Raw genomic sequence first — 26,459 nt, 5'->3', positions numbered from 1 at the left:
TTGTTCTGTTATTTGGCACTTGTCATGTTTGAATGATGAATTAAGGCTGTTAAAGCGGATATAAATATAAGATTCTTTTGTCAGACTCGTTCGGCGCGCGCCACTCGTCACCTAGCAACAACCAAATAAAAGCGCCAGCATTCAGTTGCTTCACGGTTTCTTGCATTAGCCGAGGCGTCCTCACACTCTCGCACACATATAAACGTGTCTTTGCCATCATTATGCAAATATGGACGCAAGGTCAGCGGCTATTCTAATGCCTAAATATTATATTCCGTTTGCTTTTTACTCTCAGGCCATCACTGCCCAAGTTTTACCTCCGTGAACAGGATGTTCAAAGCGAGAGCGCCTGTGCTGCTTTTGTTGTATATTTTTGCAGATATAACCTCACACCCGAAATGAATACACAAGATGACTACTTTTGGTGTGGAAAATGGTTTGAAGACAGAGGCTCAGAAATGTGCCACCTCTCTCACAATAGCCGGAGAGGCCTATCATTTCACGGTGTGTTAGGAGAGGCTGGAAACGCTCTCTGGCGGGCGTTTGTCCGGAGGGCCTGATATCACACACACGCGGAATGATAACTCTCCGAAAAAAGACAAATCTCCTGCTGATCACACGCTAAAGGGAATAGCCTGGAACAAGGGAGATAAAAGAGGTCAGTCGCTTTGTCCATCCGTCCGTCTGTTTATCTGTCTTTTCAAAGCAGCAAGCACAAATGTTGTGGACAAACATCAAACAGTCTTATTTTCTATACAATTGTTGTTTATTTGTACACATTTCTACCCCCAGGCAGGCAAACTTTTGCACTTTTGAATGTATTTGACCTTCCCATTGAATTGTGTATATAGATTGTCTGTATGTAATGTTTTTGTTGCTATTATTGTGGAATATGATTTCTGTATTAATCACACTATTGTTTTTAGTGTGAGGTGGCAGTGTTTGTGTTTAGCATAGCTTTAGTTGTTCATGTTGCTTGATGAAGAATTGTTTTACAGCAGCGCCATCTTGTGTATTGTGTGAGAAGGCACATATTATCCTTTTTATGTATAATTAAAGGGATAGTTCACCCATTTTTTTGTGGTTTGGTTAAATTTTCCTGGACCAAATGATACACTTTAACATATTTCTGGAGTTTTGGTTTCTTTTCAGAACAGATTGATTGCTCTGGTCTCAACCCCCTCACAGTGACTTCACTAGCTCCACTGAGTGCATTGACTGCGTCCAAAATTGCCTAGGTATTGCATTTGAATTTAAATTTATTCAACCAATAGAAAAATACATTTTATACAGTATGAATGTGAGTTGTATGAATGGAACATCGCCATTTTGTTCGTGTATCATCGCTCCGACCATGACCCAAACATGGGCAAAGAGGTGAAGCATGAGCAGAGCAGAGCTACGGAAAGGTTTTTTTTTTTTTTTTTTTTTTTTTTGGCCGAAACGCTTATTACTTTATTACCTGCGACTCGTTTGTGTTCTGAACACATGTGCTTGGTTGTGTAATACATTTTTTTTTGGTCCTTTAAAAACACTGGTGTAATACATTGGGCCACTAAGCATTCTTCTTTTGATGTTTTTCTACAGGAGGAAAAAGCAAATTACTTCTATTTACTTTAAATATGGTCTAAATTAGTAAATGCAAGGCTATTTATGAAATCCAGGCATAACACTGTATGACAACGTTTCAAACGACTGTTATAGAATTTTCAAAAATAAGTATTTCACTCATCTTGGAATAGGAGGTCACTTGAATAGTTTTTGAGCACAATTAAGTAAATTAAGTGAGCACAGCATTCCTTATTATCTGATAATTGTAAAAAAAAATAATCCATAAAGCACATAAACTAAAACAAAAAACAACATATATGACAAGCTCATCGGCTAATCAGCCCGAATCAGCTGAGGTGACTTGACCGCGACCAGCGAGACCTAGCTGTCAATCAAGTTGTCACTCACTCAATTAAGACTTAATTAAGCTCAATATAAATGAAATGGATGAGTTATAAAAAAAATCACCCCCTCACAGTTGTCATTAAGGAAAATATTAGCTTTATGCACCAAAACCATCTTTTGTACCAGGCTGTGAACATGTTTTTATCAGCTGTAAAAATGGCCAATTTAGCATGGCAGTCAGTGAACATCTGGAGTTCCTGGAGCAAGCCCCCAAAGGACAGTCGGTGAATTGCAGTGTCAGTTACTTCAGTATTAGCTTCACGAGTGAGAGCAGGATGTTGCCACTTTATTTGGATATACTACTCCACTCGCATACTGTTTTTATCATACTATATATTGTATGAAGGTATGAGATTTCAGACCCAGTCGTTTTGTCTGTGCAGTCTTCCTAATCCAAGTCTGCATCCAGATAGTATTGAAGACCGTTAAAACGAACTAAAATGGAGTCATGTGTCAACATTCACATTACTCATTTGCAATATGTGTCATTAGATGTATTTCCTGACCTAAACTGCTTTTCAGTTGGTCAGAATTAACGTTCAAGAATATTCCTAGAGAACTCTCAGAAGTAAACAAACAGATATGGAGAAGCCAGCAGACGTGACAACACAACAATTCATAGCATAAACGACTGTATCCCTGGGCATTGTATATTATATAGTTTAGTGCTGTGGCTAAAGCACTATAAACAAATACTTGCCCTGATCCCACAATACAGAGCACAGTTGACTATGGCAGATGGTTTTGTCCAAAAAATGTTTAGTACTTTTTTCAGTTGGGTTCGTTCCTGTTCTGATCATGTTCTCCTCACAAACGAATAACTATAAAATAAGTGTTATGTTGTAAGTGTAATGAGACAGCCTCTTCAAGCAGGTCTCGGTTTGTTTAGTCTGCTTTTGGTGCAAATGCAATGACTGCATTCACACCTGCCCAAATAAATTCAATAAAATTCAATTCATCTTTATTTGTGTAGCGCTTTTACAATGTAGATTGTGTCAAAGCAGCTTTACATAGAAGATCATAGTAAATTGAAAAGTGTAGTTTAGTTTTCAGAGTTTAAGTTCAGTTCAGTTTAGCTCAGTTCAGTGTGGTTTAATAATGACTGCTGAGAGTCCAAACACTAAGAAAAGAGCAATCCATCGGTGTGCAGCTCTAAGGATCCCAAACTCAATTTAAGATTAACTCAATTTATGACAAAATCGTTTATTTTATTAATTTATTAATTTTCATTTCGGCTTAGTGCCTTTATTAATCTGGGATTACCACAGCAGAATGAACCGCCAATTTATCAAGCATATGTTTTACACAGTGGCTGCCCTTCCAGCCGCAACCCATCACTGAGAAACGTTTATTTTAGAATAAATTGAACATTTACTTATATTAAATGTATAGTTATCTGTATAATTATATAGATATATTTAAAAAACACACAAAAAAGCATAACTAGAAATAATATTATATTTTAAAGTTATATAAAATAATATTCATTCATTTTCTTGTCGGCTTAGTCCCTTTATTAATCCGGGGTCGCCACAGCGGAATGAACCACCAACTTATCCAGCAAGTTTTTACGCAGCGGATGCCCTTCCAGCCGCAACCCATCTCTGGGAAAATATATAAAATAATAATCCTAATATAAAATATTAACATTAAAATTTTTAAAAATTGAAAATGCTATTAAAACTTTTTACAAAATGAATAATCTTTTCACATTTGTTTTGAGTTTATTTTCATTTAGTTTACTAAAATAACTAATATAAACATAAAACAATGTAAATAAACCATAAAGTGCAGTCGTTTGGAAAAAAAACAATCAAAGAAAAATATTAAAAGTGAATCAAATTAAACTGAGAATGGAATACATGAAAAACTAATTTAAAATATCATAAACATATATACCAAAATATTTAAACAATTAAGATTATTAAACAATTAGGATTAAGAATGTAATCTATTTTAATTATTTTTACTATAAGCTAAATTAACATATTTCAATGTTAAGGATAATTTTGTAAATACATAATATTCAATAAAATATAATCGGGGCTAAAATCATGCAGTCTGAACTAGGCATTAGTTTGTCTATGCAGCTGTTGGTTTTCTAATTTGTGCCTTTCTCCAATGAACACAAGATGGCAGTGCATCATTTTAGCGCCAAGTTTGTCATTTATTGAGCACTTTTTGATTGTTTTCTTTTGTCAAGTAAGAGTTTATAACAATTGAGTGATAATTGCTTGTTTAATTATTTATAATTTTTATTTAACATTCACTGTAGAAACCCTAAAACAACTTTCAAGAACTGACTGAATTATGTAGGCCTAGATTATATACTAGTAGAAAAGCTATCTTGTACTAAAGATTTAACACTGACTTGCTGTTTTCTTTTTCTTTTTTACCAACCTGCAGAAATCTCCCTATACCTTCACATTTGCTTAATGTTGGCTGTAGCTGCTGAAGCTCAACGCTGGGCCTTATCCAGGCGGTGCGATTAATCCCTCACAGCACGTCATCTCTACCATCACTTCCGCCCTGTTCAACAACACACACACACGTCAGGTCAGATACAAGTTACAGCATATACCCTGCATGGGCAAAACAAAAAGCATTGTATAAATGTTAAGCCTAGAGAAAATGTTGCCATTTTAGCTCAAAGATTGTAGCTTGCACATTTGATGGAGTATAGTGGCGTCATTTTTTTTTCAACTCCAGAACTTCAGTCAAACATGGTCTTGTTTTAGAGTTCTCTTCTTTTAAAGTTATTTTTTGTCATAAAGTCTCTGTCTTGTTTTAAATTTCTTGTTTTAATAGTTCTCTATTGCAGTACAATTAAGGACAGTGAATATCAAGCAGGTAGACTTACGTTGTGGTAGCTTTAGTATCCTATATGTTGCAGCTTGCTAGTTTCTTTAGGCCTAAACCCACACCTGAGATTTGACTGTTTTTTGTTTATATCTCTTCTACTAACCATAGGTCTTATTTTTTATTATTTTTATTATTTATTTATTTATTATTTATTTATTTACTCAAAGGACTAAACCAGAACACAACTTGTTGTCACTACAAATTACATGGTGATAACTTCAGTTTAATCTAGATTACTCATTTGAAGTAATGCACTGATTACTTTAAGATTACTTTTGATATAATTTTATTAGATTGGGATTTGTTGTATTGTTATTGTTATTGAGAGGTGCTTTTGTCACCAAATTCATAAGCATGAACTATTACATATTGAAGTCAAGCAATAGGACACGGTAGATTTATTTAGAAAGGTAATTTAAAAAGAATTTAGGAGCACCTGTAATTTTTTTTACAAAACCTGCAATATGATTGTGTGAGCCTTAAAGAACTCAAATCTTTTGGCATCTTATTATAAGAAATATTACATGCAATCAGTAAGCATGCTCTGTAGTTTCTATTGCACTTCCCCTAAAATAACTTTTTGAATCCTCAGTTTGACAATAATATCAAATTATTTTAGTGGTCATTTTCTTTGATTGTATTCCTCATAAATTTGTCTATTTGTTAGGTGGTATAGATAAATATTCACTTTACAACAAATTGTTTTAATAATTACTTGACTAACTTTTTGTTCATTTGGTGTAACTGATTGGAATTTCACAGTATTACAGATTAACAAAAATGCTGCTCACTACAATGCTTCGGCCATGTTTAATATTATGCCATCATTTGTTCAGCAGTTATGATTGCTAGATGAATTTAAGAGCATGCCAGTTTCTAATCTTCTTAATTAAAACGCCCTCCTGATTGGACAGAGTGATAATCCCGCGGGGCCTCGCGCTCTTACTCACTAGCTTGTAGGACTGCGCGCGAGTCTCAATCTGCCCAGGGCGAGGGCAAGACGCACTGCAAGAACGCGCGCAAGTTCAGACGAGGCGTCTAAAGTGCACGCAACATCACTGTCTGCGCGGAGGAGCGGAACACGAGTGCTCGACGTGATAGGGGAAGAAAGATCTCTATCAAAAAGTGTCTTCATTTTCAACAGCCCTTTGAAGGACACCCACGAAACAGAAGACGGGGAAGCGCGAGCAAGCTTTCAGGAGCGCGCGCGCCAAAGTTTTCCATCCGGTCCGTTTTTTTGTTTTCATTTTATTTATTTTCTCCAAAATGAATGTCGGCGACGAGAACTTGCTGAAATCGATCAGCAACGATACCTTGCTGGACCTGACGCAGCGCTACGGACAGTCCGCCTTCGGTTTCGGCGCTGGCCATGGTGCTGGAAGTCCTGGCCGCTTCTCGCTCACACCTGCCGCGGATTTCCTCTCCGGTCAAACTGGAAAGTCGAACGAAAGTGGCGGTGAGCAGACCAGCGACGAAGACGACGGCTTCGACAACCTCGAGTCCCGTAAGCGAGGCGCGGGCTTCGACGAAGAGAAGCACCCGGGCTCTCTCACCAAGAAGTCCAAGGAGCAGAGATCTCTCCGGCTGAGCATCAACGCGCGCGAGCGGAGACGCATGCACGACCTCAATGACGCGCTGGACGGTCTGAGATCTGTGATTCCTTACGCGCACAGCCCGTCCGTGAGAAAACTCTCTAAAATTGCAACTTTGCTTCTTGCAAAAAACTACATCCTAATGCAGGCGCAGGCGCTGGAGGAGATGCGCCGGTTGGTGGCTTATCTTAACCAAGGACAGACTATAACTTCGCCGATTCCCACCGCGCTCGCGCCTTTCGGACAAGCGGCCGTGTATCCGTTTTCGAGCACAGCACTGGCCACCTGCGCGGAGAAATGCAACTCGTTCTCCGGCACCCCGTCCAACCTGTTCAAACACTGCAACGATAAGCCTTGACTTCCACTCGCTGAACTCTTCCCGCTTCCTTATGTTGGTCGAACTGTTTTGTTGGGACTGGGCTTATAGGTCTGACTCAAAACTCCTGCTTTGTGTCAAAATAAGTGCGATGTGTCATCCAAATTTATTAGATAATGTGAAATAAATAATCAAGAGACACGGAATTACTGAAACAAGCTTATAAACCCCTCAAATTTAAAGCCTTTCTTCCTTTTCCCAAATGAAGGATTTAAAAGATTATTTGTGTGAAAACAAACAAACAAAAGAAATTGCTTATTATTGCTCACAGTTTGCGAAGGATTTCTTTTTTAAGTCAAAGCTTTCGGTTTCATCGGTATTGGTCAACTATGCAATTTACAATTGCCCACAATAAACAATAGTTTCTTTTTTTTTTAAGTTAGTCTGAAATGAATATACGGATGATATACTCCATCAGTGTTTTAGGGAAAAACGTAACATCCTCAGATGCTTGGCCTATAAATCGTTTATTTATTTATTTATTATTTTTTGTTATTGCACAGTTCACTTGATTGTATTGTACAACTGTGAAGAACTACTTGATCAAAGGATTTTGACCTTGTTGCGACATGCGTTTCATACTGTATATTGTTTATATGTCTTTATAATTAAAACATATATCTATGATCATCTCAGTTTTTTCCTCTCCCATGCATGTGTATATTAGTTGGAACTGTTTTAAAGAAGCGAACATGTTTGGATTGTTTGAAAGAAAAAGTTGTTTGGAAGTTTTTACAAATCATGTAGCCAAAATATCAAAAGGCCTTTGACGTGAACCAACACTTGAGTTCGGATTTATTCAGATATCTACGATGCACAGTGCAGAGTTCAGATTTAAACTGTTTTTATTCATATAGTAGATGCAAAATCCATTTTTGTTTGTTTTGTTTTGTTTTACAAAGCGCTTAATAACCATTAAATGATTTTAAAGTTATCACAATATTGATGCTCATAAATGTCCAAAATAAAAGCGATTGCAGTACAGGGCCTACATGTACATCAACACAATAATGACACACTTTAGCTCAGATCATCTGTGTATTGAAGGGTTGTGTCATGCCTGCAATGTGCATTGAGCTTATAATCTCCTAAATGAGACTGGTCCTCGCTGGTGAGACGCGGCCTGCTGCTGTTGTGAGGGCGCAGGAAGCGCCCCGGGGCCGCAAGGACCTGTCCTTGGGTATTTGTGTGATCGTGAATCGGCGGTGTCCTGTAACTTACCCGTTCCACTTATTAACGCGATTTCAGCGCCTGTCGTCCACAACCTGCTAATGCATGAGCGCATGCATTCAAAGCCAGTCTCACACACACTTCTCTATAACTAAACTAGACCATTTGTCAGTGATCTAACGCTGAATCGATACATCACTTCGTTTTACACTGTTAATCCTAACGTGTATTTAGCCTTGGAGATTAAAAAACTGTTCAATACAACAGAGAAGCCAAATCTAAAGCAGGCGTTTTAAACAGCCTTATGTAAAAAAAAAAAAAAAAAAAAAAAAGACTTTTTATATATATTATAGAGATATATTATATATATTATTTTTAATAGATATTATGTAAGTTTGTTTTAGTCCTGTGCAGTAATTACTGATTTGTAAACAAACATTAAAGTCTGTAAAATAATAATTTGCAGATGTATAAAACAATGAAACTATTTAATAATTGATTTTAGTTTATTTCAACATGAAAATGTTTATTTACGTTTAGACTGAATTTCAGGCCAAAACTGAATATTTGCATCATTGTTTGTTTAAAAACATGAATGAACCTTTCAAACTGAACATCACTGTTGGGCTATTTATGTTTTACATACTGGATATTTATATCTATTTATTATCGACTGCTCACAAAGTTGGGTTTTTTAAATATGGTTGTAATTACGAGGAGAATTGTTGTTTAGAGACGAGTTTCCTTTTCATTATGCCATCAGTAATGATCTTCAATCCTGTCCACTAGTGTGCACTAGAGAGAAAGTGATCTTGCACTCTTTCTGCGTTAAACGAACAGTCATCACTCCCGGCGGGCGCGTCATTGGCGTGTCGTGTTGTAAGAGCATTAAACCCCTGGCGTGTCGAAGCGTCTCTCTGCTGACACTCACTGACCGCTGAACACTTCTGACACGCAGGAGAGCTGCTCTTACAGTTTCCTAATCACTCTTGATGTATAGACTCATTTAATTGGTGAAGATGAGGCCATGGAAATGCAACCGCAGTCATTTTATTTATTTATTGGCCTTTTGAGTTTATTTTTAAGATAATTCAAGATTTAGGGGTTTTAAACAGTTACTTTTTACTAATTGATAAAGTTATACACAAATAGCCTACTTATTTGGTCTTAGGATTAGATTTTTTAGATTTTATTTTGTTTAAGTTTTTGAAAAATATATGAGAGGATTTGCGATGTCTTCATATAGCGAGTCAGTGATGTAAATGGAAGAATCAGTTTGTTTTGGTCCAAAATTTAAATTATGATTCTGTTTTTTTTTTAACAACGCGATATTGCTCACGAAAATACCCACCATTATCGCCATCTACTGGCTGATAAGTGATTAATCGAGTCAAAGAATTGAGTTTTTGTCAGACCTTTACGTAAAATAGAAAATAAAGATCATCAGTTGTGTAGCAAAGAGATGATAAAATATGGATATAAAAAGTGAAAAGAAATGAAAAAAAAAAATTTGTACATTACAAACAAACATAAAAAAATCTTTTAAATATCATGTTATTATTTTAAAAAATGTAAAATTATGTATAATTTTAACATATCACAGCATATTATGAATAACTTGTGGGTTGTTGGCTATATAATATAATATAATATAATATAATATAATATAACATGATTTGATATAACATGACATAATATGATATAATATAATATAATATAATATAATATAATATAATATAATATATTATGATTTGATATAACATGACATAATATGATATAATATAATATAATATAATATAATATAGTATAATATAATATAATATAATATAATATAATATAATATAATATAATATAATATAGTATAATATAATAACATAAAATATAACATAATGTAGTATAATAAATTTGTGGCATCAACATTTTTTATGTTCTCACAAGTTAATTATGACACAACAAGCCACTGAAAAATGTATTCACTCACACATATACACACACAATGCATTGTCACATGCTAATCATAAGACATGACTTTCATGTGTGAAATACACAATGCAGTACAGGAGGTGACAAGATGTAAATAATCTGTGAGTTATGTAATACTTTTTCTCTCTCTCTCTCTCTCTCTGTGCAGGAGATATGACCACTTCTCGATATTTGTATTTTGTATATATTTTTTACATAATTGTACTGCACTGGTTCTTTTTAAATCAGGAAAAAGAGTAGTGATTTGATTATTCACTTAGTCTGTGATTTTGGTTAAATGAGTTGATATCAAATCCCTTAGTAAATCACAAATAATTTTTCGTGTATGTGTAAATTGTAATGAAATAGAAACTGATGTAGGATCATCAGAATCTATATGTTGATCTGAAGCAGATGTTAATAAATTATTATATTATTATAATAAATATTATTTAAAACATTTAATATTTATTTTGTTATTTATTTGTTTGAGATTTTTAGCATTTGCATTTTGCTTAATCAATTAATTAATTTATTTATTTTTTTGTTGATGTTGTGTTGCATTGTTGGGTAAATATAGTACTTGTAATAATTAGGCAAGGCAAATTTTATTTACAGAGCACAATTTTACACAACCGTAGTTGATCCAAAGTGATTTAAAAAAATAAAATATTTAATAAAAAAATAAAACTTGTATTAAAAATATTTGATAAGAAAATACATGAATAAATATGTAATGCTAAAATACAGATAAGAAATGGCATGCATGCACTCAAAGTCAAGGGAGTAAAATTAAGTCTGGGGAAATCAGAATATTTCAAATTTTGGTGTTTATTTTTTTGCTTGTTTTTACATTTTAAATAATTTTATTCTTTTTTATTGTTAGATTTACATAAGTTTACAAATTGTCAGTATTTTATTAATTTAACACAATTGTAAAACCATGATAATAACAAAGAGTGGAACGTGCAGTGCTCAGCATATGAGTACACCCTATTTTGGAAAGGAATATTTTTATCAATTTCTCAGTAAATATATGTAATACAGTTAAAATCAGAATTATTAAACCCCCTTATATTTTTTTTCTTTTTTTAAATATTTCCCAAATGATGTTTAACAGAGCAAGGAAAATTTCACAGTATGTCTGATAATATTTTTTTCTTCTGGAGAAAGTCTTATTTGTTTTATTTTGGCTAGAATAAAAGCAGTTTTTAGTATTTTAAAAACCTTTTTAAGGTCAAAATTATTAGCTCCTTTAAGCTATATATATTTTTGGATAGTCTACAGAGCAAACCATTGTCATACAATAACTTACCTGATTACCCTAACCTGCCTAGTTAACCTAATTAACTAAGTTAAGCCTTTAAATGTCACTTTAAGCTGTATAGAAGTGTCTTAAAAATATATCTAGAGAAATATTATTTACTATCATCATGGCAAAGATAATAAATCAGTAATTAGAAATGAGTTATTACAACTATTATGATTAGAAATTTGTTGAAAAAAATATTCTCTCCATTAAACAGACTAATAATAATTAATAATAAAACTAATAATTCTGACTTCAACTGTATATACTTGTGCATTTGAACCAAACAGATTTATTAAACATATATATTTATTAAAATTATATTTTAGTTACAGAACACCTTTAGAAATGGAAAGATAATGCATTCATGGAAAATACTGCAAAAAAGAAAAAATTACAAACAACAACATTTTAACAAAATATTACATATTTTTGTATCTCTTGATTTTTTTCTATTTTTGGAAATGTTATTTTATATTTTTCCCTAACATATAAAATTGGGCTACTAATTTTTGAACTGTTATTGTAGGTTTTTTGTTAGATAAGCACCAGATTTGTCTTTTGTACTGACTAAACTAATGTATATGCACAAATATAATATTGTAAAGCTTCCTTTAGAAAATATTCATTTAAATGAGAGATTTGTGAGGGGTGTTCTCATATAAGCTGAGCACTGTAATTTATTTCTCTGATTAGTTTTGATTTATTATACAAAACTATTTTTTAAAGAAAATACATTTCAGCAAGGTCGAAATGGAGCAGGATGAAGCAGAAGCTATTTGTTTATATGTAACCGCATTCACATCTATTACAAACAATCCAAAGTAATCAAAACGTAAACTAAGATTAAAGTAATCTACAAGTAATCCAAGACCTCAAACCAGATTACCTAAAATGAGTGACTGATTTTGATCAGTAAAACACTACAATATGAAAGTACCTATCAATGGCTGCAGAGGAGCGCACATCTTGCATGAGCCTCCTAACACAAGCTGTTCATCACAGGGTTGCAGTTATTTTTCACTGCCCTTCTTTTTCTTGGGTTCACTGCTGAATGATTTCATTACCGTAGCTGGGAGCTTCTGTTTGTGTGTGTTTGTCGCTGTTTGCAGGCGGCTGAGGAGAGGGAAAAACATATGCCCTTAAGTGCCGGACTCTGCCGAGTGTTTCTGACAGCACTGCTGAGAGTCATTAAGCTCTTGAGGAAGCACATCACAGCTCTGCCCCGCTCTGCTCATGTACATACGCATATATAGCTGCGCACACATGTTTGGGACTGCGAGCTTCGGCGATGCAAACAGGCCGAGAGCAACAAAGGAGAGATGGGGGCGGACTGGTGGTAACGGCGCTCAGGTTGGTGTTGTTTATGCTCAGCAGACACGCAGACACTGGAAGGCACTCAGCCAGAGTGTCAGAGGCCTCTGGAAGCGGGAGAGGTAGTTTGGAAGGAAGCACAAAAGTGTATGAAGCAGTACGTCTGTACGTGGTGACCCTCAATAGACCTGCGTGTGCGTGAGCGCTGCTTGAAATGCTGATTTAGAGGGTACAGATGGTCCGTATGTGATAATTAGCTTGCTTTTTTATGTGCCTTTGGTGCTTCGTTTTTCTATATCTCACATTCGGGTTGAGATGAGAATTTTATTTATTTTTTATTAGGAGGGGATCCCCCTTTGGTGGGTCTGTGACATCATTGCTGCCCCCCTGCTTGCGGCCCAGTTTGTCGTATGCGATGACCGACTGAGTCATTTGGTTCCGAGGAGCCATGTGATTCAGGCCGACGTGAGGGACAATGCAGCATGACGGACCAGCCCTCTGTTCGTTACTCTAATCAGACATGGACGCGGGCGGGAGGGCGGCGATGCCCGTCTATATGCCCGCTAACGTTCTTAACATGGCATGCAGGCCAGAACCCTCAGCCATCCCCACAAGGCACCTGACACCATGCATTTAAACTGTAGAATTACCCGAGGATGAGACTGAGGAGAAAAGAAGGTTAATGGTTCCAAGGAGGAAAATCAATAGGTTCATGTGGTTGTTTTGGTGTGTTGTGGCAAAGCTAGCTGATCTATGAACAATCTGCATCTGCGTTTTGGTCTGTTTATGTTTTAATATTTTGTTTGTTTGTTTAGATGCACAGTTAAAGGAAAATTCCAGGTCCACTTTAATTATTATTAATAATAATTTTAAGTCGTCCCTTATTTTTTTCTGGCTTGAGTACAAGGTACACTTACCTTTATTTTTATTTTTCTTTAAAAAATGTTAAAAACATTATAATTTATAATGCTTACAGTCAGGCACTGTACAGAATGTAAATGTTAGAATTCTGTTTCATAACATATAGCCATAATACTTTTGCTAATGCATCTTTAGAGTACACATTTGTTTATTATTGTTTATGTGTAAAGTTAAATCCACTATTGCTTTGACAATCTCAACTGCTTTACATCTTAACTAAAGTTTTGATTATTTAATGTGTGTGTGTGTGTGTGTGTGTTATTTCTATAATCATAACTTTATTTTCAACCTGCAATTTCACAAAAGATAAAGACAATATAGAACAAGAGGAAAAATTTAACTTAAAGGCTAAAATACACGACTAATAAGTAGGGTCAGACAGAATCTGTGAACATTTTTTGCTATTTCTGCTCAGAATATTGTAAAAAAAAAAAGCTGCAGATATATGCGGAATGGTTTTGGGTGTATCGTAACTTGTTACAAATATGTTACAAAAAAAAAAACATTTTTAACTTTTATTTAATGTTTACAATGCAAATCCCCTTATGTGGTAAACAAAGTAAGTCTCTCAATATATACCATATATTCAATTTAATTCATGTTTATTTATATAGCGCTTTTCACAACGTAGGTTGTGTCAAAGCAGCTTAACATACTGTAGTACTAGCAAAGTCAGATTTCAGAGTTGAAGTTCAGTTAAGTTTAGTTCAGTGTGGTTTAAATTTCACTGCTGAAAGTTCAAACTGTAGAGCAAATCTACTGAAGCGCAGCTCCACAAGTCCCGAACCAAACAAGCCATGGGAAAACAGTGGCGAGGGAAAAAAATTTCACCATGTGAAAATTTCACCACTACTAAAAGACAGAAATTATTATTTTACAAACTGTATTGTAATTAAATCATATGAAAATTTTCATATTAGTAATTACTGAAATTAATTTAAAAACGTAATAAATATAAATTTACACATATTTACACACAACTAAATAAATAGACTCAATAATAGGCTGAAAATCTGTGAAAATCTGCAAATTTCTGCACTAGCAGATTCCGTGTGGGCCTACTAAGAGAAACCAAACCCGACACAGGTGAACATAATTAATTAATCAATGAGTATCCACAGAAACAAGCAGTGACAACAAATCTAAGTGTTAAGGCACTGTCACACTACACCTATTGCCCCATTGACTTCCATTCATACGCAGTCATGCATAACCTATATCAATCAAATTTTTCCAGGTGGATTTTTTTTATTTCTTTCGCTGACCCTGCTCTGTTAAGACTGATTTATACTTCTGCGTCAAGCGCACACGTATGGTCCGGCACGACCTTTGCACGAAAGTATACCTACGCACCTCTCAATAGATGTAACTACATGTCGCCACGACATGTAGTGCAGGCTTTGTGATTGGTCAGTTTGATAATGGTGACGAGCATGGATTAATTTCAGTTGTTCACCGATGATGTTCAATAAATGATCATTGACACTAGATAGTGTGTGTTTCCTTAAATTATTTTAAAATCATGTAATGCACCCTTTAATCAAAAACCTCTCACTGATGTGAACATATTTACTCTACAAAACTTTCCAGTGAACTATGAGGACCAAAAAAATAAAAAATAAATAAATAAAACAATTGTTCATTACTTGTAATCATTGTTCAATTAATCAAGATTTTGATTTTAGGCCAAATCACCTAGCCCTAAAGTGACCTAACGTGGAGCTGTCACTTATTTTATCAGTGTCAAATCATCTTGTTTTATTCTGTCCCTTTATTAGGACCATCAGACCAAATTTTTCATAGTCATAATTTTTTTCAAATAAAAGTAAGGTCAAGTAGCAATATTAAAATTTTCGAAAGAAAAAATTTTGGTTGTTATCATGGCGAAAATTGACAAAATGCTCCAATAAAGTGCCACTATTATTCTTTTTCGAATGCTACCTTTCATTCTGATGAAGCTGTTTGTGAATACAAAAGGCCTCCAAATATAATAAAGTGCACAACAAGAAATATATATATATATATATATATATATATATATATATATATATATATATATATATATATATATATATATATATATATATATATATATTATTCCTAAAAAAAACTGATCCTGAACTGGCAATAAGTTGTCAGGAATAAAAAAAAAATGCCAGTCTAATGCTATGTTAAGCATTTAGTGCTGAGACAAACATTTTTTATTTTATTTTATTTTATTTTTGCATAATCTATGCACTTTATCCCACTTTAATCCAAATAATTAACTGGCACACCAAAAAAAAACATTCACTTGTTTGTTTGTTTGTCCGTTTGTTTAATTATTTATTTTTGTAAAACTTTGTTCCTAAAACCACACTAAGCAACATGTAAGTCTTTTGTTTTAATAATGACCCTCTGAAAAAAGGTCAGTCCTTGTGCTTACAATGTCTGTAAATGAGTTAAGGCACTGCCACAGTGCACCTATTGCCCCATTGACTTCCATTCCTATGCATTCATCACTACATATGCAGCAAATCACTGCAACTGTTCAACAATGTAGTCTTTTTTGATGATAAAATCTCAAAATATTTTTATAATAATAAATAATAATAGATTATCAAATGCATTATTGTTTAACTAACATTAATCCCCAGAACCATATTGCAATGTTATGCCACTAAAGTTAAAAGTGAACTTGTACTGAAGTGAGAACATAACTTCTGATGCTCTGCAAAGAAAGCGCAGCGAAAGCCGAGCTTTATAGGCCTTTAGGCAGGTGCATGGCCATAGCAAAAGTCTTTAAAAGCTGCACAACAGAATCAGAGAGAACAGAGGAGAGAATAAGTGTTCATCTCCCAGTTTGTCAGTGTATGTGAGCTGACACGCAGGGCAGCCAGTCCACTTCCTCAGCTTAATCTCTGTAATGGCCCTCAGACGCCAAACTGGTGGGGGGAAATTTGGGCAGACGACAGGAGAGTAGAAACCCAGAGAAAAGAGACATGCACCAGTTCAACCACATTTCCCCTCCTCTGTCAGGGCCATTACAATCAGAGCTTTGGCGGAAGCACATGACACGCTCGAACACAGCCGACACGTGCAGGATAATGAGCTTTGAAAGAACACAAATTGATTTTTAAAGATGTAGTAATACATGATAGTACATTAACTAACATATGGACTTTGTGTTGTAGATTAATTTATTTAGATGCATCCCTACAGACAATACGCCTACACACACACACACTCACATTCAGCCAGGCTGTCCTCCTGGAGGCAGCTTAGGAGAGACTCTGTTTTGTAAGGAGCAGGGGAGACAGTTAACATCATTAATTAATGCCAGAAACTATGTAATTGGCCATCCATAATCTTCCATGCAGGCAGAATTCTGACAGGCAGACAGGCAGAGGTGCGCTCTGCTGCAATGGCTCATAAACACGGCAGATTAAATCATAACGCAAGTCTATGTGTTTTTCAGCACTTTCTTTTTTTCTTTTTAAAAGAAATGCCAGATTAGATTAAGTTTTGAGCGTGTTGGCTTCACTTAAAGTTTCAAGTTCTTTACAAAAAGCAAAAATCTGAATAAGGCAAATAGAATGGATGTGAATGGAGCTTTTAAATAAATGTTAAAATATTAACTTTTAAGACACAAGATGTAAACAATAGAAGTGTTAAAATAAATAAAAATAAATTATTTTAGTGTGAATTCTGTATAATTAAATTATATTCTATTTCATTTGATCATATTTTAGCAATTTATAGTCTTTTAAGGTGACGCGGTGGCGCAGTGGGTGGCACATCACCTTACAGCAAAAAGGTCGCTGGTTCAAGCCTGAGCTGGGTCAGTTGGCATTTCTATGTGGAGTTTGCATGTCCTCCTCGTATTCGCGTGGGTTTCTTCTGGGTGCTCCGGTTTCTCCCAGAAGCCCAAAGACATGTGGTACAGGTGAATTGGGTATGCTAAAATTGACCGTACTGTATGAATGTGTGTCTGTGTGTCTGTGTGTATGGATGTTTCCCAGTGATGGGTTGCGGCTGGAAGGGCATCCACTGCGTAAAACATGCTGCATAGGTTGGCGTTTCATTCTGCTGTGGTGACCCCTGATTAATAAAGGCACTAAGCTGACAGATTAATTTAAAAGTGATTGCTTTTATACATTTACTATTTTGCATTTGTTGCTATAATTGCAAAATAATATAATATATAATTAAGTAAATATATAATTTAGTGGCTCAGCAGTTACAGTTTTTCTCAATTGCTATGATGCAGCTGTCAACTGAAACTCCACATTTTCAAAACAGTTAACACACAGGCCTAAACAGCGGCACTCATGGTCAAAATGACACATTTTGCTTGCAAAAGGCACATACCGTGTCAAAACATTTAAAATATGCAACAAAAGCTAGTTTTACCTTCAAACAACACAACTTGTAAACAAGTATGAAAGCTCTTTCAATCAATCATTACACAATGGACAACAAAATACAAAATATAGAACTCAGTGTGAATCAGTGCACCATTGCTTAACATTGTAGCCTATATTGCCAATGCCATTTGTTGTCTTTCTGTTTGGGCTGTCAAATTTGCCTTTTTGCAAAGAATTGGATCCAGATTAAGAAATGCTTTGATTAAATTTATGTTGAATTCATGACATTTTTCAAACTGTGGCTGAAAACTGAAATAGAGTATAAAAAACAGACAAAAGTAAAAAAAAAAAAAATACTGTAAATATTAGAGAAAACACATGTAAACCAGTATAGTCAAATCTATTGAGAATAACGGACATAACCACTAATGACCTCCTCCATCCATGCTGGCACAGAACAACTCAGACCTTCCACCGTTTCTATAATGTTTGCAGACTGTTTGTTAATTGAAGATTTGTGTGAAGGAGTGTCAAACCAGTGCTTCAGTGTATTCATGCTGATCTTGGTAGTTTCTAATGGTTAGGAATGGATGATTTCTGTTTGGTAACTATAACTAAAACAATGTAGTTTGGACTGCTTGAATGACATCCATGTTAACTGTTTTGAAAAATGGTGGGGAAAATGTGTTAACCCAATGAGAAAGGGTTTACACATTTGCAAGACTGCCTTCTGCTCTGCTGGGACAGTGATAATGAAAATAAAGTGGAATCTAGTTTCTTTAACCAGGTCAAAGCAAACAAGAAAAACTGTAACACTGACGCCTCTTAGCAAGAAGGTTGCTGGTTTGAGTCCCGGCTGGGTCAGTTGGCATTTCTGTGTAGAGTTTGCATGTTTTCCCCGTGTTTGTGTGGGTTTTCATCTGTGTGTTCCGGTTTCCCCCACAGTCCAAAGACATGCGATATAGGTGAATTAAATAAAATAAATTTTTTACAATCGTTTTGCCACAAATTTCAGATCCCTGATGTCAATTTTCAAAACTCTAGGCACAAAATTCTAAACAGGGCATTTTGCATTAATTTCTTTAGAGAAGTCTTGCATTTGCAGGCTAATTGGTTCACATAATCCTTTTATCATACAAATACCACAGGAACATTCCTTTAGATCACCCGCACACAAGATACACATCGTTTTAATAAACAATCATTAAATATTGATGTTTAAAATATATGATACAGCTTTCATTATTGTTTATTGATGTATATGGTGATGTGTGTGTATTCATACAGCCATATACTGTATGGACACCTATTGTTAAAGTCAGAATTATTAGGCCCCTTTTTGAATTTTCTTTTCTTTTTTAAATATTTCTAAAATGATGTTTAACAGAGCAAGGAAATGTTCACATTATGTCTGATAATATTTTTTTCTTCTGGAGAAAGTCTTATATGTTTTATTTTGGCTAGATTAGGTTAGATTAGGTCTTGATTTTTTTTTTTTTAAACCATGTACATCCTGTACATGTACAGACATCCTAACCTGTCTAGTTAACCTAACTAACCTAGTTAAGCCTTTAAATGTCACTTTAAGCTAGAAGGGTCTTGAAAAATATCTAGTCAAATATTATGTACTGTCATCATGGCAAAGATAAAATAAATCAGTTATTAGAGATGAGTTATTAAAATTATTATGATTCGAAATGGGTTGAAAAAAATCTTCTCTCTGTTTAACAGAAATTGGGGAAAAAATAAACAGGGGGCTAATAATTCTGACTTCAACTGTATAAATTATAGGTATTATTGTATATACAGGTAAAATATATAACAATTTACATATTTGTACTTATAATGGTTGAAAAAAACAGGCAATTTTTGCAATATTATGACATATAACATTTTATATATGTGAACTAGTATGTCAAATGTAATTTGCACATATTTCCATATCAGATTTCTATTTTGAGAGCTGTGTTTTCATCAGTCTGGTCTTTTAGATTTTACATTTTCAAAATACTTTTTATTCTGTTTAATTTATGAGTCATTTTCTTTGTGGAGTCCAAAAAAAGTAAAAATGTCAAATTCTACTTTAAAAAAATTACAAAAATCTCAAAATTGACATATTTTGGTAGTTTGTAAAACTCTAAGATGACAATAGAACTTACATGAGCAACCTCTCACATAACACAATAACATAAATGTGTATTTTTTTTAAAACAATGTGAGTTGTGTGGGTTATTTACTTGTGAGCAAAGTTATGCAGTACATTTGCCAATAGTTTCAAACACAATGCATATACCCTAAAATGACAAAAGCGCAAAAGTGAACGGCAAATTACATCTCATACAGTACAGCAGTTCTGCTCAAAAATTAGGTCAGTTATTTTCTAAAATAATACAACTTTATGATAAAATGATATATTTTAGCTCAACACTATGTATTATTATTGTATTGTATTATTGTATTATTGTTTTGCATTATATATCATTGTATTCATCAGTGCTAATAATGTCTTATCAATATCAGTGGATTTGCTCTTCAGTGTTTGGACTTTCAGTAGTGAAAATTAAACCACACTGAACTAAACTTCAACTCTGAAAACTGGACTGACAGTTTCAATCTACTAGAACTTCTATGTTAATCTGCTCTGACACAATCTATGTTGTAAAAGCGCTATAGAAATAAAGATGAATTGGGTTGAATATTAAAAAAAAATTGTTTGACAATGTATCAACTGTAAAAGTGATGAGCACAGTATTATATTTTAATTAATATATTAGGTTCAATAAAAGTATTTTTTTGTGAGTCCTTTAAATAGGCAAGTCACAATCAATTCCAAAAATTAGAATGTAATTAACTTCCATTGTAAGTGCCACAAATGAGGAAGTCAAAATAATGAATTTTCTTTCTTTTTTTAGTCTAAAAATAGCAAATGTTTTGCAGGGATCCTTGCGCAGCCCCATATGTATTTCTACAGTTTATGACATCCTTTTATTAAAAGTCTTGAAACGCGTTTATGTTTTCCGACGGGTGAGAGAAACTCCTCCTAAACTTGGCCATCCTCATCGTCCGCCTCCAGCTCAAGCCGGCGCTCACAGTCCCTCAGGCTGGCAGGCAGACGGGAGGCGGAGGCTGCGAGCGCTACACATTCCTGAGCGTCTGAGACCGAATGAAAGGGAAGATTAATGGCGTTTAGCGTGGCAGTGAGACTCGTGCGTTCCTAATTAAAATCGGACGAACAAGCGCGCGGCCAAGGATCAGTGGCTTTTAATGAGGAGCTTGTAGGCTGATTTGGGCATAATTTTCTGCTTAATAAGGCTGGTTTAAAAAGTCATTTTGGAGGGATGGCACTCTTTTGAACCTGCTCATTATCAATGAGGGCACCTCACTTAAGTACTTCAGGAAACGGTGGCTTTAATTAATATAGAGCTGCCACGTGGCTGTGCTGACAAGACAGAGCGAGAGTGGTGGAGAAAGAGAAAGAGAGAGAGAGGGAGGGAGGGCTGAAATTGATGAAGAACTTTCAAGGGCAATGGTTTCATTAAGCGGCTTCATTACGAACTGAATAACTCTTTGTGTCATTTGAATTCCTGGCTGTACAGTTCAGACTGGGAGGTGATGTACTGTCACTCGACAAGTCCTGACATGAGAGGAGAGCCATGTAGTGTCATACAAGCTAACAGGACCTAATGACCCCCCCCCCCCCCTCCTTTAATGTCCCATTCGGAGTTTACAATTCACCACACACCCCTGTTATCTACATCAACAGGACAAAGCATTTGTAGTACAAGAGCTGCGTGTATTGTGATTAGCGCTGTTAGCAAAGCAGCCCAAATCAGCGTGAGGGCTGGTAAGTCATGTACTCGTGCTCAGCGTGACATTGCTTTCTGGCCGACGCTGCACCGGGTCCCGATGAGGGATACGGGGTTCGAGAGTGATGTTTGGCCTGAAGGGTTGAGTCCAGGCTGTTAAGGGAAGGAGGAGGGGGGCGTTTAGATTTATCTTGACTAGTCGCAGTCGATCTCTTCAGCAGTGAATTGGGCTAAAGACTCTCAAAGCCTCCTCATCCCATTGTACTAATCTGCTTATGGCTGATTCCACAGTTCAGGATCTTTATCATGGGAAAGTGCTTCACTCCGGGGACTCCCACTTAAAGCCTGTTCAATCACTAACACTCCTGTTACTGTGCCACTTTCCCTTTTCTGAACCGTTTTTATATTCGGCTAACTAGAGCTCGCGTTTGAAGATTGCTGAACACTGATTTCTTACATCTTTTGGTAGATAGACAGACAGACAGACAGACAGACAGACAGACAGACAGATAGATAGACAGATAGATAGATAGATAGATAGATAGATAGATAGATAGATAGATAGATAGATAGATAGATAGATAGATAGATAGATAGATAGATAGATAGATAGATAGATAGATAGATAGATAGATAGATAGATAGATAGATAGATAGATAGATAGATAGATAGATAGATAGATAGATAGATAGATAGATAGATAGATAGATAGATTCTGTATCGGTTCAGTAATAGATCCTGACTGGTTACAACGTACTGACGTCATTTATCTTATATGCTACAGTATATTGCAGTAGCTTATATGGCGAGGGAAGTGAGCATGAGTAATCAAAACATTCTAACTACTTAAAAAGCAGACAACGGTGAACAATTTACTGCATGTGTGTTAGCTAGACACTGAAGGCACTGAAGTACCAGCAGAAGCCCCTATTTCACTGCTATGGAAAAAATAATAGTGAACTCCATTTATGCTTCTCTGGCTTTCTTTATGGTCCTTTGACCTGCTGTCATAAGGTAACGTTTCCTATCCTCTCGGCTGTTACATTGATAACTTGCCCCGCAGAGCGTGTTTTCTCCTCCGCGTCTGTCATGGATCGGCTGTGATTGCTGCTGCCATTTATCAGTGTCACTGAACACAGGACAGTCGTGGCTCTTTTCAGCAGTTTAGGCAGGTTTACTATTTCTTCGGCGTCGCTGATGTCGGCGCTATCAAGTGTATCATGTTGACGTGCATTTTTGTGTACCTCTGTACTCAAAAGGGTTAATGCTCGTCGTAATCATAACTCTAAAATGCGATATGATTGTTTAAATAATGTGTACGTTTTCAGTTTCATTTCCACTGCTGTTCATACTTCCCACGCGGCTCCTGAAAGATCACTCTGTTCCACAAACTGAATGTTGTTTACTACTTTATTACCTGTCAGTCACAACCTGCAGGTTCTATTCACTGAAGCAGACGCGCGCGTATGGCAAGCCATTTTAGCATTTAAACCTTTGTTTTGGCTATCCATAAATATATTTAATTCATATTTCATTAAATTCATTTAGAGATATCTCTAATTACAATTGTGACTAGTCAAAACTCATTTAGAGATATCTGCAAATATTTTTCAATGGAAGTCAATGGAGGAATATGAGTCATAATATATTTGCAGATATCTCCAATCTGATTTCGTACTAGTACAATTGTAATTGCAGATATCTCTAATTGTCATTCTGACTAGTCGAATTATAATTATGACTAGTCAAAATATAATTAGAGATATCTCTAAATATATGTATGGATAGTCAGAACAAAGGTTTAAATGCTAAAACGGCTTGCCATACGCGCGCGTCTATCATAGTCTACCCTCTGTAGTAACAGCTCACGGTCAGCTCACGTCATGTGTGATTTTGCGGCCGCCAATACACCATTATATGAAGACAGAATGATTTCAGGGTGAATTGTACCTTATAAATACAGTATGTGACTCTTCAACACCATTAGTAGGTATCCATGTCGCTGTGCAAAGTATGTAAATCACTGTGAAGACTTTAAAACTTAGGATGTTTGACCCAGTATGCGTGTCAAAAAGCGGACGAGTCTAAAGCAATGACTGTACAACCGAAGTGTTGCCAGACGTCTGATTTTGAGAGGATGGGCCATCCTCTATTTCAGCTCCACTCATCTTGGTCTGCTAACATTACTGCTGCTGCAATCTGAACTCACGTGCGACAGCAAGTGGAACGTAGCTCACGTGCAAACAGCTCAACTAATAAGAGAAAACAGACATCATATCGTAATCAAATCGTCATAACGCCACGATGCATATTGTGACATTTTTGCATCGCAATAAATCATACAACGATAAATCGTTACACCCCTAATATATATATATATATATATATATAGCTTTTTTTGCAGCTAGACATATTTAAACCATCCATATCTTTTAACTGATTTAATGTAATAGTGTTCAATTTTAACAAATTTGGATTCATTCCAAGGAATCTGACAACATATTAACCATTAACCATTAATTAAAGTCGAAGGGTTACAAGCAGTTAATGATATACTTCATCGTAATTCATTTTTTAAGGGATAGATAGATCGATAGATAGATAGACAGACAGACAGACAGACAGACAGACAGACAGACAGACAGGCCAGACAGACAGACAGACAGATTTCATTCATTGATTGATTCATTGACTGATTCATTGATTGATTATTAGTGTTATATATTATTGGTGTTTCCTTTCACTTATAGTTTAACTAAAACAACTCCTGACCATATATTTTCCCTGTGTCAGACAATCCCAGTGCTTCTCTTTTTGGTTTTTGTTGTTTTCTTTCTCCACCATTTTAATCTCTTCCAAAACATTGCACCTGTTTTGAATGGGTCATAATGGAAGAGTGGATAAAGGCAAATTTTCGTAGCTTAGAGACAGACGGACACACACATGCGCGCACACACATGCACACAAGCTCATTTTAATCATCTCAATGGGATCCACCAACATGATTCCAGCCTCTCAGACTTGTTGATGTCATTCACACTCTTACCCCATGCAAACCCAATCAAAATCAGGTAAAATCAGCCACTCTTTGAAGGATTAAAAAGAATAAATGGGGTTTTACAGCGTTTTGTCTGAGGGATAATGCCTCTGAAATATTGTAATAATGAAAATGGATTTGATTTATGTAATTTCTTTCTGACTTAGGTTTCTCCAGGATATGGGGGGTGGCAGAAGGGCTTCTTAACATGCTTTGACATTAAAGGGATCCAATTGTTTTTCCATTCTTTTGCCCCTGAGGTGGAAGCTTTAGAGTTAGAGAGCGAGAGAGGAGAGATGTGCCCTAAAGCCTCCTCAGCTAATACTAATATTCCAGATAAGCCCTTATATGAATAACTTGTTATTCCTGCTTGCAATTCTACTGACAGACAATGATGTATGCTGTTTTTTTCCTTTTTATTGTTTCATGTTTTTGTTTTTATAACACAACAGATTACTGGGTCTGAATCTGCAGGCTTGTGGCTTAAGCATGTTTACTTTATCACCTCAATCCGATAAAAAGCCCACCAAGGTAAATTACATTAACTTTACTTTAGCTGCCACTGTTGTTCAAAGAGACTTAAAATAGGGGAAAATAACAACTGTTTAATTTTCAAAACTAATAGTACATTTCTCAGAATTCGTTGTTTCATTTCACCTTTTAATCTATGCCAGTAAAAGCCAAATTATACCAGACTTTTCCATTCAAAGTAAATTGAAAAGATAAAAAAGTGACACTTGCAAGAAAAAAATTCTATCTATCCAAGTCTATCTTCAAACACATTCAGTGTCGGTTGATTTCTGAGCAAAAACTATTTTCATAGGTGGAACATTTTAGTAAACAAACATAAAAACTTACTATGCATTATGAAGAAATTTGGGTTACCAATACCATTTTCAACAGCAACAAAATGAGTGTAATGCATTTAACCATTCATTAACACATCTGTTGACACAGTACACCACTTGTCTCTCACACTGCTCTGCTGTGATCTTGATCGCTATTTCTTTAGTCTCTTTCTCTTCCTTTTAGCCATAACTTTGTCAGCGAGGATTTTCCGTAGATTTTCAATCAGGTTTATTTCAGGACTCCGGGCTGCCAATTCATTATTTTAATGTTTTCAGCTTGAAGGAACTGTTTGACCAGTTTTTCTGTGTGACTTATTTTGCTCAGATTTAAGTAAACTAAACTTGCTTTTATCAGTACAGAGCACTTTGATTGAGTTTTATGTTCACACAACATACTCTTCAGCAACACTGCAAAAAAATGCTTTTCTTACTTAGATTTTTTGTCTTGTTTCTAGTCCAAATATCTAAAAATTCCTAAATCAAGAAGATTTTTTTACACAAGCAAAAACAATTTTGTCTTGTTTTGAGAAATAATATGCCATTATTAAGTGAGCTTTTCCTTAAAACAAGCAAAATAATCTGCCAATGGGGTAAGCAAAATAATCTTACGTCAAAAGAAAAAACAAGATTAATTTTCTTACCCCATTGGCAGATTATTTTGCTTGTTTTAAGAAAAAACTCACTTAAAAATGGCATATTATTTCTCAAAACAAGACAGTATGTTGTGCTTGTGTAGAAAATTCTTCTTGATATAAGAAATTTTAGATATTTAGACTAGAAACAAGACAAAAAATTTTGCAGTGAAAGGTTAGTTTAATCTTTTAATTCCTTCTGCTGATAAAGGTTTGGTGAATGCAGGGTTTTTAGTCTAAATCAGGGATGCCCCAAATTTTTCTTATGAAGGGCCAAAAACCAAACTTGATTGAGGCTAGTGGGCTAAAGGTTTCTTTATTTCCTTA

At 35.2% G+C, this 26,459-nt stretch overlaps 1 protein-coding gene and 2 long non-coding RNA genes across 3 annotated transcripts in view; 2 read left to right on the top strand and 1 right to left on the bottom strand.

The window, feature by feature from the left end:
• The window catches only part of LOC137489111 (uncharacterized), a 68,882-nt gene extending 64,397 nt beyond the window's left edge, over nucleotides 1-4,485 (bottom strand). Inside the window, exon 1 of the long non-coding RNA XR_011008447.2 lies at nucleotides 4,357-4,485. This is a non-coding gene — a long non-coding RNA (uncharacterized lncRNA). The remainder of the gene's footprint in view (nucleotides 1-4,356) is intronic.
• LOC141380476 (uncharacterized) lies at nucleotides 482-13,695 on the top strand. Its single transcript, XR_012398440.1, has 3 exons — nucleotides 482-658; nucleotides 4,363-4,512; nucleotides 12,340-13,695. It is a non-coding gene; the product is annotated as an uncharacterized lncRNA (long non-coding RNA).
• bhlhe23 (basic helix-loop-helix family, member e23) lies at nucleotides 5,855-7,413 on the top strand. The gene is given in 1 exon segment (NM_001030133.1): nucleotides 5,855-7,413. A coding segment is annotated over 1 exon segment (684 nt). The 5' UTR covers nucleotides 5,855-6,084; the 3' UTR covers nucleotides 6,769-7,413.
• Nucleotides 13,696-26,459: the final 12,764 nt, after the last annotated feature.

The sequence above is a fragment of the Danio rerio genome, chromosome 23 (assembly GCF_049306965.1).
Source record: "Danio rerio strain Tuebingen ecotype United States chromosome 23, GRCz12tu, whole genome shotgun sequence".
Taxonomy (NCBI): domain Eukaryota; kingdom Metazoa; phylum Chordata; class Actinopteri; order Cypriniformes; family Danionidae; genus Danio; species Danio rerio.
This window is presented reverse-complemented; position numbering and strand designations above follow the sequence as displayed.